Here is a 17,074-nt window from a genome sequence, read left to right on the forward strand (position 1 = left end):
ACCGAAATGGGTATTTCAGCCAGGAATGCATCAACCTGTCATCATTTACTCAGCCTCATGTTGTTTCAAAATTGTATGCATTTGTTTCTTCTGTGCAAAAAGATTATATTGCACCCCACTGACATTCACTGAGGTTTAAAAATATATCTTCTATATATACACACATATATTTAAGAGCTATGGCACAAGGCAATATTTTCTGAGAGTGGAGACTTGTGGGTTTGAATAACACAAGTTGTATGGACTTCTCTTATGGTATTTGGCATCAATTCTTCAGAAGATTTAATTTTGTGTTCCAGAGAGGAACATGAGGGTGAATAATTGCCCATTTAATGTGAACTTCGTATTTAAAACTAACAGCTATTTTACATTTTTACTGAAAAATCAACAACAAGTATTTCTAACAAAATATGAAATAAAATATGTATACATTAGTCAAATAAATGTGTCTACAGATTAACAGGTTAATGAACTGTATTACTTGTGATGAACTACTTTCTAATACTATTTAAAACAATAAAAAGTATTAAAGTTATGAATTACAATTATAAAGAAAAATAGTATAATTGGTATCATTAATATCACTAATAATTGCTGATGAATTATTTTTATTTTACTGATTAATATTAACACATTTAACAATAATTTGATGGGGTTTACCTATATAAAAGTCAGTCTGCAGTGCTCTGAATAGTTTTGCTAAATGGATGATAGGGTTTTACTATATCATCGAAGTCAAAAGAGCAAGACTCTAAAAATGGCTCAGATCCATTCTTCAATGCAGCTCTAATGGATTTTTTCTCTATTTTGTCCAAGAGGCAAAAATAAGTAATTTAGAAAAGTAATAGCACACCTCTCTTCAACAAGCGTTACTATCGAATGTCTCATTTATGGTGCAAATAGTAAATCACATACTTAGTTATTGGTATGTTCATAGAGCATATACTACTAATAATTAACTCAACATCGCATTTGGCCTATCCAATATCCAATGAACTGGTCAATGACTACAGTAGATAATACATTCATTACACACACACACACACACACACACATATATATATATATATGTAACAATTATATTTTCAATGCAGAACAGATGTCTAATGTGTCAAAAATGTATGATACATCTGTAGTGTACTGAACATGTAAATGTTTTCCATGCAACGGAGTGTGAAAATCCATTTCAGCTAGTGATAAGTGTCTAATCAGAACACTGACTGTAGTGTTTTTGGCAGTTTATCTGGATACACTTCACCCTCATACATCTCAGTATAAACCTGTGACAGCGCTGCTACTATGATAAATGTCTCCAACACTGAGGGTATTTTCACAGAAAATGTCATGCTTTCTTTTGAGCTAATTAGAAGATGAGTTTGTGTGTGTGTGTGTGTGTGTGTGTGTGTGTGTGTGTGTGTGCAGGGGGTAGAGAGTTAGAATGCGAATTATGTATGAAATAGATTGATCGAGTGTGTAGAAAAGCACATGGGCGTAACATTAGGTAATTTATTTTCAGCAGTGACCAATGACAAATTACCCACCTTCTGATGGAGTAATTCTTCCTACCTGCGTGGCAAAACGTATTTTAGGAGCTGATTTGAAAGATTTTCAATACTCATACATGCCAAATAGATTGCAATCTGTACAATTTCAAACCCCGAGCTGAAACACTGACACCCGGTCTTGTTATTGTACAGCATTTTACATTCTCTCATCTCAAACATTCCTGGACCGAAACCAGGTTGTCTAAAAATATTTTGCTCAGCCTGACAGTATATGGCTCTCTTCTATCCACGCACATTTCCTCCACAAATCCACAACACTCACATGTGGAAATGAGGCTGGAGAAAAATCAAGCCCGAAGGGCCCCTGAATATGGCACGGAACTCTTAAATCCCCATCTCCGAACATCCTTTGGCATCCTTATCCTTAGGACTCCCTGGCCTTATCTTGCTAAAACAGAGGGAATTGGATGTATTTGCCCAAATGCAGTGCTATGTAATTGATAAGCCACTAGTCTTGGTGGGTTGCCATAGAAACCAGCAGGTAATAGAGTAGTACCTCTTCCTCCACACTTCCACCCCGGTGTGTTACAGTATCTGCCCACTAGCTCTTTAGAGAGACGGGCTGACCTACTAAAATATGCCTATTGCCGCCAACCTTTTTCCTAATCCGCTGCTCGACGCTTGCACAGCACAGCAGAAAGCGTGACACGAAGGCCAAAAGGAGATGGCCCATTTAGTTTTTTGCCCCATGCTGTGTCACCATCAGACGCATTTACAAAAAGCTGCCCATCTACCATACAGTGATACAGAGCGTGTACACAGCACCCGTCATGTTCTTCGGGGAAGAAAACCAGCTGCTGGAAGGGACTTACAAACTATTTTCCATGTTCTTCAGGGGTTTAGTCACACTGTCTAGCCATATCTTCAATGTCTTTCATTTAGCTTTGCAAGTGACTTAAAACAACTTATATTCCGATCACTGAGCCCCATTATGGAAAAGCATGCAAATTTCACATTTGAACACATCAGTCGTGTGTTTTTGCTTCATATGTCATCCACTGTTGCTATTGTTAACTAAAACTTTAAAAAATAAAATTTCAGTAATTAATCTAAAGCTGTAAAGAAAAATTTTAATGTTAGGTTACATTTCTTTTAAAATTAAATTAAAATTCATAATTGAAAATAACTGGATTAAAGTGACTTTAAACTGCATACATTTACATATTCAGATCGTTTTCAGTAATTAAAGTAAAGCTGTACAGTAACATTTAATTATTACATAACAAACTTGTACCTGAATTAAAATTACAACTGAAATAAATTAAATTGTCTTAAAACCACATATAGTATATTCAGATTTCACATTTGAAAGCATTCATCATGTGAATTTGCTTCATATCCAGTGTTGTTACTGTTGGCTAAAACTATTACAAACTGTTTTCAGTAATTAAAAATAAACAGAAAATAAAATAAAATAAAATAAACATTAGATGAAAACATAAAAACCTAAACATTTAACTAAATGTTAAATAATAAATTAAATAATTAAATAAATAAATAACGAAAAACAGCTAATTCAAAATATTAATAAACACAAAATATTAACAAAAATATTAATTAAACTGTGTATAAATAATATTCAACACTAATGTCATCATATAAGAACCGCATGTAATTTGGCAAAATCACATATGATTCTGTAAAATGACAAGAAAGATGTGGTTCTCCTGTAAGACCAAATGCAAGCAAATCCCTTTGAAGGCATCATCCTATGGAGCCAGAAGAGTCTCAATAAAGATAAATGCACACACTACAGTCACATATGCACACAGAGGATTCATACATGCACACACATAATTCATAAATACACACACAGGATACACAAATGCACACAAAATTCACAAATGCACACACAAAATTTAAAAAGCACAGAAGATTCACAAATGCATACAAAATTCAGAAATGCACACAAAATTCAGAAATACACACACAATTTTGAAATGCAAATAACATTTACAAATGCACTCAAGATTCACAAATGCACAGGACAAGATTCAGAAATGTATTTCTGATGCACACACACATATATCTTGATTTACAAACTGCTTGCGGTCTGTGAACTTCACTGCATTTGTGTGTGAATTTTGAGACTCCCTTGACTTGGCTCGACACACAAATGCCTTTTTTTAAACAGGGAATGATCTGCAACCAATCAGATATCTCCCTTGTTTTAGCCAATCACAAGAATGCACCCCACATGGGGGATTGTTTACTTATAAGCCAATCAGCGAACGACTCACTTTCCTCAGCAAACGACTCACTTTCCTCACACAGCCAGCGACCCACTTTGCGCAGCGAACGACTCACTTTCCTCACGAGTCACGCAGCGAACGACTCACTTTTCCCACCCAGCGAGCGACTCACTTTCCTCACGAGTCACGCAGCGAACGACTCACTTTCCTCACCCAGCGAACGACTCACTTTCCTCAGCGAACGATTCACTTTCCTCAAGCAGCGAAGTTGAGCGAACGATTCACTTTCCTCACGCAGCGATCAACTCACTTTCCTAAGCGAACGACAGCCGGAGACCCACTTTTCGCAGCCAGAGAGCCACTTTCCTCTCGCAGCGGAGGAAAAAGTGCAACTCCACTGACTCTCTCTTCATGTAGGGACTGAATATTATAATTAAAGTGACTTCTATATTGCATCCAAAAGAATATTTAGATATATTTAAATATTCAAAAAGGTTTAAACATTTTTTTTTTTTTTTACTTTCATTAAAATATTTCAATAAAATGAAATAATTGCCTATTGCAAATTTATGAATCCATGGTTAACTTTTTTTCTGCAGTCACTGGGCTATATGTATTGAGACATTTTTAAATTTATATTTAGTAAAAAATAATAAAAAATAAACCTGAATTGTAATCTAAACATCTGTATTTTCATACAATTTAATACAATTGCTGTGTGAACATGTTCATGTGATTGGCTTATAAGTAAACAATCCCCCCACATGGGGTGCATTCTTGTGATTGGCTAAAAGAAGGGAGATCAGGGGAGTCTCAAAATTCACACACAAATGCAGTGAAGTTCACAGACCGCAAGCAGTTTGTGAATCAAGATATATGAGTGTGTGCATCAGAAATACATTTCTGAATCTTGTCCTGTGCATTTGTGAATCTTGTCCTGTGCATTTGTGAATCTTGAGTGCATTTGTAAATGTTGTTTGCATTTCTGAATTGTGTGTGTATTTCTGATTTTTGTGTGCATTTCTGAATTTTGTATGCATTTGTGAATCTTCTGTGCTTTTTAAATTTTGTGTGTGCATTTGTGAATTTTGTGCGCATTTGTGCATCTTGTGTGTGTATTTATGAATCATGTGTGTGCATCTATGAATCCTGTGTGTGCATATGTGAATGTAGTGTGTGCATTTATCTTTATTGAGACTCTTCTGGCTCCATATCATCCAGACACCCTATTTTGTGCTACTGAAATAGATCGTTAGAGTGACCCAGATATGCTGGACTGTGGCAGTCTGTATCTTAATGTTAAAATGCCACAGTCACCAGAGTACCATCCTTACTCAAGCCGAAGCTTAATTAGTTGTCTTCACCAAAGCTTTTGGGATCGATTTATGAACAGAATTGCTCTGGATTGATACGGACACAGAAGGTCTGCGATCCTGAGAGAGCCCAAACAAGCACCTTGGCTACAGTTAAAAGCATCAATTTTAGAAGTGCTGTCAAAGAGCTGGTGACCGTAAAAGGATTTTGAATCGTGAGATTCAATTTATCAACCCATTTGTCTTATAATCATCATGAGAGCACTTGCTATATAAATGAGCTCAGCTGGGCCATGCAGGCTAGATGAACTTATGTCTTCCATGTGGCCTGAATAGAGACCCCAGAGGATTTGAAGAATTTTCAAGAATTGTTTCCATGGTACTGTGTCTTATTCAACATCGTATCAATGGTGGAAAATAATCAAAGACTTACGAAAGCACCCGCTCGAGTCTTGACCCAGAGGACCCAATAATCTCTCCTAGAGTGCAGAAAGTCTGGCCGAGGAAGGACTGTGGGAGACAAAACAATGAAGGTAAATCACAGTTCTGCGGGTTTCCTGCTCCACAGACACAAATCAGCAGAGACAGTCCCGTCTGGAAAATCTCAGAAAGATGGTATGAGGACTCACCTCGGATACTGTATGTCACTGAGTATAAAGACAGGTGAGGCCTGGCTGATGAAACTCTAAGCAATGGAAGGGGTGAATCAATGACATGGAAATGCATACAATAAAGCAAGCGAAATAAAAAAAAAAGAGAAAAACAACAGAAATAGAAGACGAGACTTTGAAAACTACGACAGACTCTTTCATGCAGTTTTTAAAGGACAGGGAGGGTCTGGGCTTTGAATATGACACTTTTTCTTTTTTTTTTCCAGAATGAGAACTCAAAAAACAAATTGCATTCTCTTTGTAACTATTTTTGGCATGACACAGAAAACAAGCAATGGATAAATTACACTCGTTTACAGCTTGTACCTTCTGTCATCCACATCCATTGTAGCAGAAAAGACATTAAATCAACAATTAAAGTCAAACTTGGAGACATTGCCTCGTGACTTGTTTATCCATTAGCACAGCATGGGAGACATTTAAAGTTTGCTTACATGTTTTGAGATGTTTGAGCTTCTGGAGTCCACATTGTATCTGCATCAAATAAGCAAAAGATTGAAAGTTAATAGGAAGATCATGTGTAAAATTCATTTTGTCACTGTCTATGGGTTTTTTTTCCCTTGAAACAAAAGGGGAGAGTGTTGTTACCCACTTACACATCAAACCGAAGGTTCTGCTTTTCTTCAAAGAAGTAATCCAAGACAAACTTCCTCACAAAGTCCGGGTTCAGAGTGTTGTCAATCACTTCTGTTCGACCAAACTAAACAAGAAAGAAAGATGCATCCTTACATTTAATGTTTTTATGGCAAGATAATAAAATTATAGTTACATACATAAATTATAGATACATAAAGGTCATTCTCCACAAACCGGGCACAAAAAGAAATAATTAGTGAAAGAACATGCTTAACTTTGTCAGAAGGTCAAACCAAATACCTAGAAATAATACATTAAATCATAATGTTATTTTAAAACATTTTACAGCAACACTTTTACATATATTTGCAATATTTCTAAACCTGTTGCTAAAATTTGGGATAAATAAATACAGTTTAAAACTCTGAATTGTGTGATTGTTATGTTATTTAAAAAAAAGAGAGAGAGAGAGAGAGAGAGAGAATATCTAAATATAAACAGACACATAAAAAAATAAAAATAAAAATAAAAAACTTTTTATTAATATTGAACAACACCTACACGGCTAACAGAGCTGTATGGAAGCATATTTCCATCGTGAAAAATAAAAAAGTAACTGTGACTTTTATTATTACAATTTTGAGTTTATATCTCACAATTTAGATTTTTTTCAGAATTGAGACATAGAAACTCAAAATTGTAAGATATAGATTTCCAATTCTGAGAAGTAGTCAAAATTGTGAGACAAGTCACAATTTTACCTTTTTTTTTTTCAAATGATTTTAGAGTTTACATCTCGCAATTGTTTTTTTGTTTCCTGCACAGAATTGTTTTCTCTTTTCTGTTTCTTAAAAATGCAAGAATCAAAATTGTGTGATCAGAATTGTGTGATATAAACTCAGAATTGTGAAACAATCAAAATTCCCTCTTTTCTTTTTGTATTAAATGGTAGAATCAGGCTCCCACTGAGTTGATACACGTAACATTATAATGTAGTTATAGTTAAAACACACATAATTTTGACTATTTTCTTGCCAAAATTTGTACACAGTAAAGAATAATATATATTCCCATTTATAAACACAACTATCCTTTAATGAAACATGATACTTCAGATGAATAGAACAGAAAACATAACAGAAGCTAATATTATCCTCTCAGCTGTATGTAAAATCTGCACAGAAGGAATTAGTGATGTGCCAAAGCATAATAACAGTTGCTATGATTATATTTTTATGATCAGAAGCAAAATCAGCCCTCAGACTTCCCTTTTCTCAGCAGACTCAACAGCAGCCTGAGCTCTGCATGAATGTGGGGCAGGAATAGCAGCTCAGTGTGAGCTCGTACAGCTTCCTGCCAACATACACATGCCTGAAGCAATCAGACAGTAATTCCCATCGGGCAGGAGTCCTTGGTGGAACTCACCGATGGCACAGAGTAATGAACTATTGATTCCTAACTGAGATTCAGACCCAAGATCATGTTCTCAACTCCCCAGACACATAATCCCACCTATCAACTTGGTATCCACGCTTTCCATTATCTGCTCCTGAAAGTTCCTGGATACGATCGGTCCTTGACTAAAGATTCAGTGACTGTTGGTTGCTGCATTATCTGTTTAGGGGAGCTGACTGTTTATAATGCAGTTGCTATGCATGCTTTTGAAGGTACTTGTAATATGAGTGGGCAATTGAGTGTCGATATGCATGCGGAGAAAGCCACTGGTCTAGATACACAGCAGCTATATAAAAGTAAAGTGAATATTTCATGATGCCATCTGGAGAGCGAGATACCTCTAGAGAAGTCCAGAGTGCTCCCCGCATTCCTCAAATTTCCCAAAGCAAACTACTGTTCCCCCCCCCAACGCTCAATATGAGACTTTCCCTAGAGACTACTGATTCCACAAATCTTGGCAAGGTGATAGAATACATTTAATAGCTGCATTTACAATTCTGCCAAAAGGGTCATCTTTAGGATGATTTTAAAACAGCACAAAAGCGCAGATAAATGGACCGTTCAGCACTTACTGGGAATATGCTGAAAAATACAAATTCTTTGCTTCTATCTACAGTATTTAGCACGAAATAATAATTTCTGTAACTTCTACTATATTCTACTACACTCTGCATAATAATTTCTGCAATTTCTAATACTACATTAGAAGTTTTTTATGAGTGTCACATTCTTTTTTTGATTTCTGTTTCTTCATTTCATTTTCAAATTTGTTGTCATACTGTTTCAAATGGTTGATTATGTTCACCTGTATATTGTTTAGCTCCTCACTTTCCCTGTGTATTTAAGCCTGTGATTTCATTTCAGTTGTGTCAGCGCTTGTCTGTGCATATTGTATGATAGCTGTTTCGGTTTGCATGTTTTCCCTAGTGTTTTTGTCCATGCTCCTTTTGTTTTAATAACATTGCTGCAATCAGATCCACAATGCACTTTCTCCTTCTATCCCTCTTTGACAGTGAACTCTCAACTTTTCAGTTTGATTTCTTTCAAGTTTATAATTTTTTTTTTTTTGAATAAATTCAGCATTTCAGTAGAATAATACGATAATATGTGAATAATACATTTTATTAAATCAGAGTTATGCACTTGTATGTTTAAATAATTTGGGTTCTAAAATATCTGTTATTGTGAATTAAGTTACAGTTGTGGAATTTTTAAAAATGTTTTTGGAAGTAGTCACTTATGCTCTTATGTCTTTACTTGATCTAAAATACAGTAAAAGCTATTATTATAGGCTATAATATTATGAAACATTAATACAATTTTTAATTAATTTCTATTTGAATATATTAAAAAATTTAAACATTTCTTATTTTAGCAATGTTGAAAACAGTTATGCAGCTTAATATTTTCATTGATTTTCATGGATTTTCTGTTTTTCAGGATTCTTTGAATAATAGAATGTTAATAAGAACAGCATTTATTTGAAATGTAATTTTTTTGTAAGATTATAAATGTCTTTACAGTCACATTAATTTCTGGAAAAAAAAAATGCTGAACAAAGTTTTGAACGTTATTTTAGATGTATAACATAATATGTTTAGAAGATAATGATATATTAATATTAAATGTTTTATTCATGTTTGTAATTAAAAGCTTCTGCAAGTTTATGGATAGGCCTACTGTTTCTAAAAGAAAAAATCTAATGAGATTTATCTGGAAGGAAAATAAAAGAATGCACATAAGAATGCACTTATTGTGGCCATTGGACCATGATAATTGATAATATAGTTTTCCAAAAGGCTAAAAAACAAACATGCTGAGCAGTATATGTTCTGCTCATATATACCATGAAAAGAATACTAACCTCTCTCCACTCCTTAGTACCAATTCCTTGAACATACAACACAACCACTGTGAAGAGAAAATGGAAAAAGTAATGGTCAAACACAGAAGGAAACAATCAATATCAACACCTACTACGTGCACAGTGAGTTTCCTTAAATAAAGCAAATGGAGATGCTCCACTTAGAAATTCATCTTATCATCTAAATTAGAAAATGGCTTGGAGATGTGCCTACTTCATGGGATGTGACCAATAGGAAGTATTAGTCCAAACTCCAGGCCTGTTAAGTCTAAGTGTGGAGCAGCAGGTGTGAGAATCTAACTCATCAATTACTTCACTGAATCATTCAAGAGGAGTCCAAACAGGAAGAGCACTGACCAACAAATGGACTGCAGCTCTATGGGTGGTAGTTTAAGATGATGTCAGAAATGTCTTAATGAGAAAACTTTCCAGCCAGCAAGCTATTGAGGAATATGAAAATTTAAGCATAAACAATCTGGACTTGAAACTTCGCTCTACAGACTGTTTACAAACCTCATGCTATAACTAAAAGATTTATGGAGAGCAATCAGTTGTGAATCAAGTTGTGAAAATGGATAAAAAATAAATAAATTCAAATGTCACTTCTAAACATTAAAAAAATCATAGAACTATCACAAGCCAATACAATTGCAAGAACTGAAGAAATAAATAAATTAAACACTGATAAAGACAGCAAGAAAAAATTAATTGCCAATTTAGAATTAAATTTAAGTTCTAATTGTTTAATTATATATAAACTATATTATAGATTATTATATATTTATGATAAATATACATTATAGAATTTAAATTATATTATCTATTTAAATTACACATATAAATATACTCTATATACTATATACACGTTCAAAATAAGTGGTTATAGAAAAGAATCATAAACCCCAGAAAAAGGTGAATGTCCTTGCATGGCCTGTCAGAATCCAGAATCAAATCTGTGGAATGACTTAAAGACTGCAGTCCACAAACACCCGAACTGAACTGAACCTCAACAGTTCTTCAAAAAAGAGTGGGCAAATATTGCAAAGTCTGCAAAACAGATCTGCAAAATAAGTAGAGACAGAGACATTTCCAACAAACTAAAGGCTGTAATTAAAGCAAAAGGTAGTTAAACTAAATCCAGACAGAATGAGTGATTCTTTCTCCAACTTAGTGATTGCTTTTTAATTCGTAATGTTGGTGTTTTATCTTTCACTTGGATTTAATAAGTTGCACTGAGTTAAACTTAAGTTGCACTGGATAAAACAAAAATTGTGTCTGTCCTCATTTCAGGCTGCAAAGCAACAAAATATGATTATTTTTGAAGGGGGCTGATTCTTTTCTATACCCACTGCAAATGGATATCCTGTTAATTATGTCAGTTAACACTCACTAAAATGGCTTTTTCCCCTGAGAATGGCCCAGGAATTTAGCCATAACTAGCCAAACAAAATCAAAAATTAGCATTTCTTGTTTTTCAATATGCAAATGTTACTCGAAGCTAGGCATTACGAATGCATAATATCTCTGTTGCACTGAACATAATGAGACTGACCACATCCATTATTTTAAACTACTTGAAAAATCTGCAGTAACTACACTGGGCCGGCTAATGTTTAACGATTTCACATAAATTACATGGAATAATCATCAGAGCAAAAAAAGCATTTCAGGAAGAGTAGACACCTATTCAGGTATGACCTTTGCCAGATCAACCGAGGAACTGATTTAGAATAATTATCAGTGCAAATTATGGTAACTCAGACGTCAGTCAAGCGTTTGATTGCTGTGAGCATTAGGGAGAAGGATTAATAAATGTTATAATTTTGGCTTCTCTGACTAAGGCAGGTTTAAAAGATTTTTTTTTAACTCCGAGATTACTTTGCAAGGAAAGTAGTCACTTTGATACTACTAGACTTTCTGCAATAGCTTCACATAATGAATAGCCATGAATAACTCATCTGAAACCTTCACTTGTTTTCAAGGCAACAGCAAAATAACTCATGTGAAGAGCATTCATGGCTATTGACATCATTTGGGAAGAGAAAATGCTTTATATTTCTGCTCAGAGATTGACCCTCAGAGAGAGAAATAAAAAATACTTTTACTAATGCAGTATTAAAACATGACCATTTTATCATGCTGAGACAGACTAAATCCAGAAGAAAAGCGACAATACCTCCAAGACACCTGAAGAATCCTACATGTGAAGATACAGAACCGTAAAAAGTTTTAGGTACAATGCTGTAAAGTGAGGACCCTTTCAAAAATAGTGTCATAAATATGTGTTATTTATAAATTAACTCCTATTAACTGAATCAAATCAATATTTGGTGTGACCACCCTTTGTGTTTTGTCCTAGATACACTTGAACATAGTTTTTAAGGTAGTTTTGTAGGAAGGTTTCTTCTAGCGTCTCGGAGATGTTGCCACATTTCTTTTGGATTTAGTCCGTCTTTGTTTATATTTCGGTTTCTTCACGTAATTCTAGATGAACTGGATGATGGTGAGATCAGATCTCTGTGTGGATATTTGGCTGCTGTCAGACTCCGTGTGCATAAAAAAATCTGACTGGATTACAATAAATGCCAAATGCAAAGATTGGAAATGTAAACTGATATTTCCTACTGGCACACTGAAGCAAACATATAAATAACTGGCTTAAAAGCATTTTTGTTTGGTCAAAATACTAATGGCTTTTTGCACAGTACTGTATGTGTGTGTGTGTGTGTGTGTGCATGTGCGCAAGTTGTATATGCAAAAATAATAGGTTATCCAGGTATTCCATGCATACAGAAAATCTGCATCCTGTGCATATCTAATGCATAAATATCAGAAGCATTTTGATAATGTATTATTCAAAACTATCCATAGACTTTTTGTGGTAAGACTCAAAATGAGAAGCAGTCACTAAGATTAAGACTTACCTGGTGCTGACCTTGAGAAGGTATCAGCATCCAGCAAATTCCTGAAGAAACAGTAAAACAGATATGCTCAAGCACAACACAGACTGAACAAAATAACTGCTGGCAATAATAAACCAACAAAACCTATCTAGAGGAGATTGTTTTATTGTGCTTACAACAGATGGTTGCACAGAAACAAAAGCAGCTTCTATGTTTGTCCAGTGTGAACAAAGAGACTCACTGATGCTCAGATCAGTGCAGGCTTGAATTTTCTCCTGCCTAACATCAATGACCAAGGTCACGAACACTTCGAGTACACATGAAATCAAAACTGACCCCATTTACTTTATTATTCTTATTAAGAATTCAGTCGCCTTGGGTTCTTTTAGTGAAGAACATGCATTTAACCACAACTAACTGACAAGATATCAGTAGTTTCCCCTGAAAATAAAATAGGCCTAAATACAATTTATTTCTGATAAATAAATAAAAAATAATCTCCAGATAATTATCAAAATGTATAATGAACTATACTGAAATGTCTTGTCAGCAATATATCTTACTCAGTTTACTTTTTAATGCATGTTTCTGGTCTTACTGTGCATTATGCATTAAGCATCCCTTTATAAACAAAAATGAACTTGTCTTCGTAATCTTGTATTTGGTGTTTTTCAAAAATGACTTTTCTTTACAAATAAATTCTTACTTTTCAACCAGCTTTCATAATCCTATCAATTCTCACTTGATAAAATCAAGTCTCACCCTTCATTTTTCTCATTCCATATCTTGTTTCAATTCAAAATACATCATGCTACAGAAGTGAAACGGGTTGTGAACAGCATTTCAAATTGACCTTAACTCTGTCAACAAAAATATATTTAACAAAGACTGCTGATAAAAAGTAATGCTTCATAACTCCTCCGAAGGCAACAGCATCTATTTAATGTTTGAGTTTCCATCCATCAGTCTCTTACATGTCTCCGAATGTGCATTTAAATTTAAAGACCAGACTGCATTAAAATGGACATGATGGATAGCCAGTAACAGGAACCCATAGATATTCTCTCACAGGAGAATTGTGTTTGTGGAATAAATAGAAGAAAGGCTAGGGAAGTACAGCAGAGAGCACATTAATCCATCCGACTGAGCAGAGAATCGATTCCATCTCTAGTCTGCAGGATGCGGCTCTGAGCAACAGGAGGTATTGCCTGACATCTGGTGTGACGCCAGCTGTGACGTTTTAAACCTGAATAAACGGGTCCTGGAGCTCTGGCATCTCAACAGGGAGTGCTTTCACGTGCACTGTACTGACGGGGATCCCTTGACATACTGTGTGGTTTTGGTTTTTGGGTTTTAGGTGATGACCTTGATCAGAATAACACGGGAAGAACGCAATGCAAACTTCTTACTCATACCTCCATTGTGGTTGGGAATATTCATCGACACAGATCACATTAGTCATATGAATTTTATTACTGGATGTAATAAAACCATCTAGCCACCCAGTAACTTCCAAATCAGGTTATGAAGATTAGTTGATATATAATTCAAACTTTGACGCAATCAAAAAGAGCCCAGTAGACCTGCATATCTCTAGCCTGCTCTCTTCACTTTAAACAAGACACCATGAAATCTTCACTCAAAGCAAAATCGACTGACAGTACTGTACAGAATTGTACTTTCTGATGAATCATACATAAAAAAAATATACAGAGATAATGTTTTCCTTTGCTTCTCGAAACATGATAGGAAAGATAGGAAATTACAAGCTTTCCTTGGCAAACGCAACAGATCCTTTAAGATCTCCGGGTCTGAGAGTCTTCAACACATTCCCTCGTTCTGGTTTCCCTCCAGACTCTCCCTTATCGAGTGACACAACGGCATCTGCTGCAATCTGTGTTGACAGTGACAAACAACCTTGATGAATTGGCTTCCCCCGTGAACAGCTTCCACAATTTGCCGGCATAATGCAGTGACGGAAATACACTCTTTCACTAACTTGTTGCCTTGCGAAGTGGAATAAGTTTTAAACACTCATATGCGACATCATACTAGATTAGAAGTTTCCTGTGGAGTTTTGTATACGGGTAACTACTCAAAGTCATCAAAACTGTAATTGCAGGTGTTAATTTCAATAGAAAAGCACAGTTAGTGTGCAAAAAGTTAATTAAATATTGCCAAACGTATGTGGACACAAAATGATGCTAAAATTCACAGGGCCCGGGACATCATGAGTGGGTTGCCTCTCACTAAGGTCCTGTGAGTAGGCTACACCATTGAGGACCTTGGTGGGCAACAAACTGTTGTAACAGCATTAAAAGCACAGAATTCTCCAGAATTGCATGGAGTAAAATTATAACCTAGGTTCATTGGAACAGCATTTTATCAAAACAATATTATGCTGCTTCCTGTATGTTTTGCAACACATTCAAAGTGGAGTGTTCAGTGAATGGGACTAAAAGTGTGTTCAAGACTGATGAACCTGAATCTGGCAGTTTTTTTTTTATTATGCTGTTTCTTGTATGTATTGCAGCAGTCTGGAAATATCCAGGGAGTGGTGCTGAAAATGTGTGAAAGTCTTTATTGATTGATAATCTGCACTGTAAACAATGTGTCTGACAACAAATAAAAGTTATTGATGTTTTACTGCCACTAGTAGGCATTTTTTTTATGTAGAATTGTATATGTTTTTGGAGTTCTGCAAAATAATATATTTACCTAAATTGTAAAATATATTAATTCACCCAAAAGTGAAAATTGTGCCATCAATTACTCAACCACATGTAATTACAAACCTGTATGGTTCTTTTTTCTGCAAAATACAATAGATTTTTTTTTCTTTCTTTTTTTTCTTTTTTTTTTTTAAGTTGCTTAAACCATCACTTCTGGCAAAAATATGAGTCTATAATCCGCTTTCTTTGGTGAAAAAAATCCATCTTCCATCTCCTGTTATCTTCTCACATCTTGTCCATCTCCTGTTATCTTCTTGATATGTGCATATTTCTCTTCTAATTCAGATAGGACAACTTTTTCACTGAAGAAAGCAATATAGACAACGCATATTTAAGCAGAAAGCAACATTTTAAAGTTTAAAAACTTCTTGATCAGTTTGTTGCTTACAAACACACAGCTTATTGCGTCACAAGACGTTAACTGATGGACTGGAGTGGATTTGTGGATTATTGTGATGTTTTTATCAGCTGTTTGGACTCTCATCTTGATGGCACCCATTCACTGCAGAAGATTCATTGGTGAGCAAGTGATATAATGCTAAATTTCTCCAAACCTGTTCCAATGAATAAAACTCATATTCATCTTAGATGGCCTGAGGGCAACTACATTTTCAGCAATTTTTTTTATTTGGCTGAATTATGGTTAGGGTTGATATTAATAGGTTAATATTTCCCTTCGATAGAATTTGAACAGGATGTCCACATACTTTCAGCCATGTACTTTTCAGTCCACAAACTCAAGCCATTTTGTACCCTGTCCTGATACACATTTTCTTATCACGAGATGTCATGCCACAAGACACTGCCTCAAAGTGAAGCAGAAACTCATTGGGCATCGAGAAGCAGAGCGTATTTCGCTGCTGCATTTCATTTTTCATAAATCCTGATGTGTTGCATTCATATCCCAGCAGGCTACTATAAAATATGTACGACTGAGGAACCACTTGCTCCATTTTCTTGCCCCCATCTTCCACCTCAGCCAAATTACTGCTGAAGGCTCGGTGGGCAGAGCCAGCCGGCCGCAGATGTGGCGCATGTATAAAGAGACCTCCCTTGGATATCTGAGCAAGCAGTGTCTGAAGTGAAGGCTTTATGCAAACACACAGACAGCATCAGCAGTCAACACATTCATTATTCAGGAAAGAGTCTGTGCTGTTGTTTGTTGCCAGTGGTGTCAGTCCAACAAGGAGAGAACGGTCCAGAGGGACACAGCGAGGGAAGAGGTCAGCCAGGCATTAAAAAAGGTTGCCCTTTATTTTACTGATTTAACTGATTTCGATTATATAAGTGTTTGTTTAATTCACGTTTCTATGAAAAGCATCAAATCATAAAATGAAAAATACTCAAAACATTTAGCTAAAAAATCATTTCTTCAGGCAGCAAAGGCTTGATTTGCAGCATAAGACAATTACGTGCTATTTTCAGTATGAAAAATTGGCACAAATAGAGAACAAAAATAAAATATGACTTAAGAGATCAACACCATCATCTCCAGAAATCACGTACGACCATAAGGGGGTCGAATGCACCTACAACACCCAAAAATGCCACCTAGGTATGGTACTCATTAGATTTTTAGAGACAGTCTGCAAGTCATGAATGCAAATAGACAAACTTGGACAAACATATTTGCCTAAACCCCTTACAAAAAAAAAAAAAAAAGCATGTGATAAAAGCATGGTACTGTAATGCTGTATATATATATATATATATATATATATATATATATATATATATATATATATATAAAGCTAACCAAACATAGATTGACCTAATGTAAAAGTTAATGACCTGGAAAATAGA

At 35.2% G+C, this 17,074-nt stretch overlaps 1 protein-coding gene across 1 annotated transcript in view; it reads right to left on the reverse strand.

Annotated features, from left to right (window-relative positions):
* LOC113072757 (copine-9-like) overlaps positions 1-17,074 on the reverse strand; it is a 36,026-nt gene that overhangs the window by 18,157 nt on the left and 795 nt on the right. The window contains exons 2-7 of the mRNA XM_026245720.1: positions 12,561-12,601; positions 9,637-9,683; positions 6,338-6,441; positions 6,176-6,215; positions 6,048-6,050; positions 5,504-5,580 (exon numbers count right to left, since the gene is read on the reverse strand). Coding sequence (XP_026101505.1) covers positions 5,504-5,580; positions 6,048-6,050; positions 6,176-6,215; positions 6,338-6,441; positions 9,637-9,683; positions 12,561-12,601 — 312 coding nt within the window. The remainder of the gene's footprint in view (positions 1-5,503; positions 5,581-6,047; positions 6,051-6,175; positions 6,216-6,337; positions 6,442-9,636; positions 9,684-12,560; positions 12,602-17,074) is intronic.

Source organism: Carassius auratus, unplaced genomic scaffold (assembly GCF_003368295.1).
Source record: "Carassius auratus strain Wakin unplaced genomic scaffold, ASM336829v1 scaf_tig00010126, whole genome shotgun sequence".
Classification (NCBI taxonomy): Eukaryota; Metazoa; Chordata; class Actinopteri; order Cypriniformes; family Cyprinidae; genus Carassius; species Carassius auratus.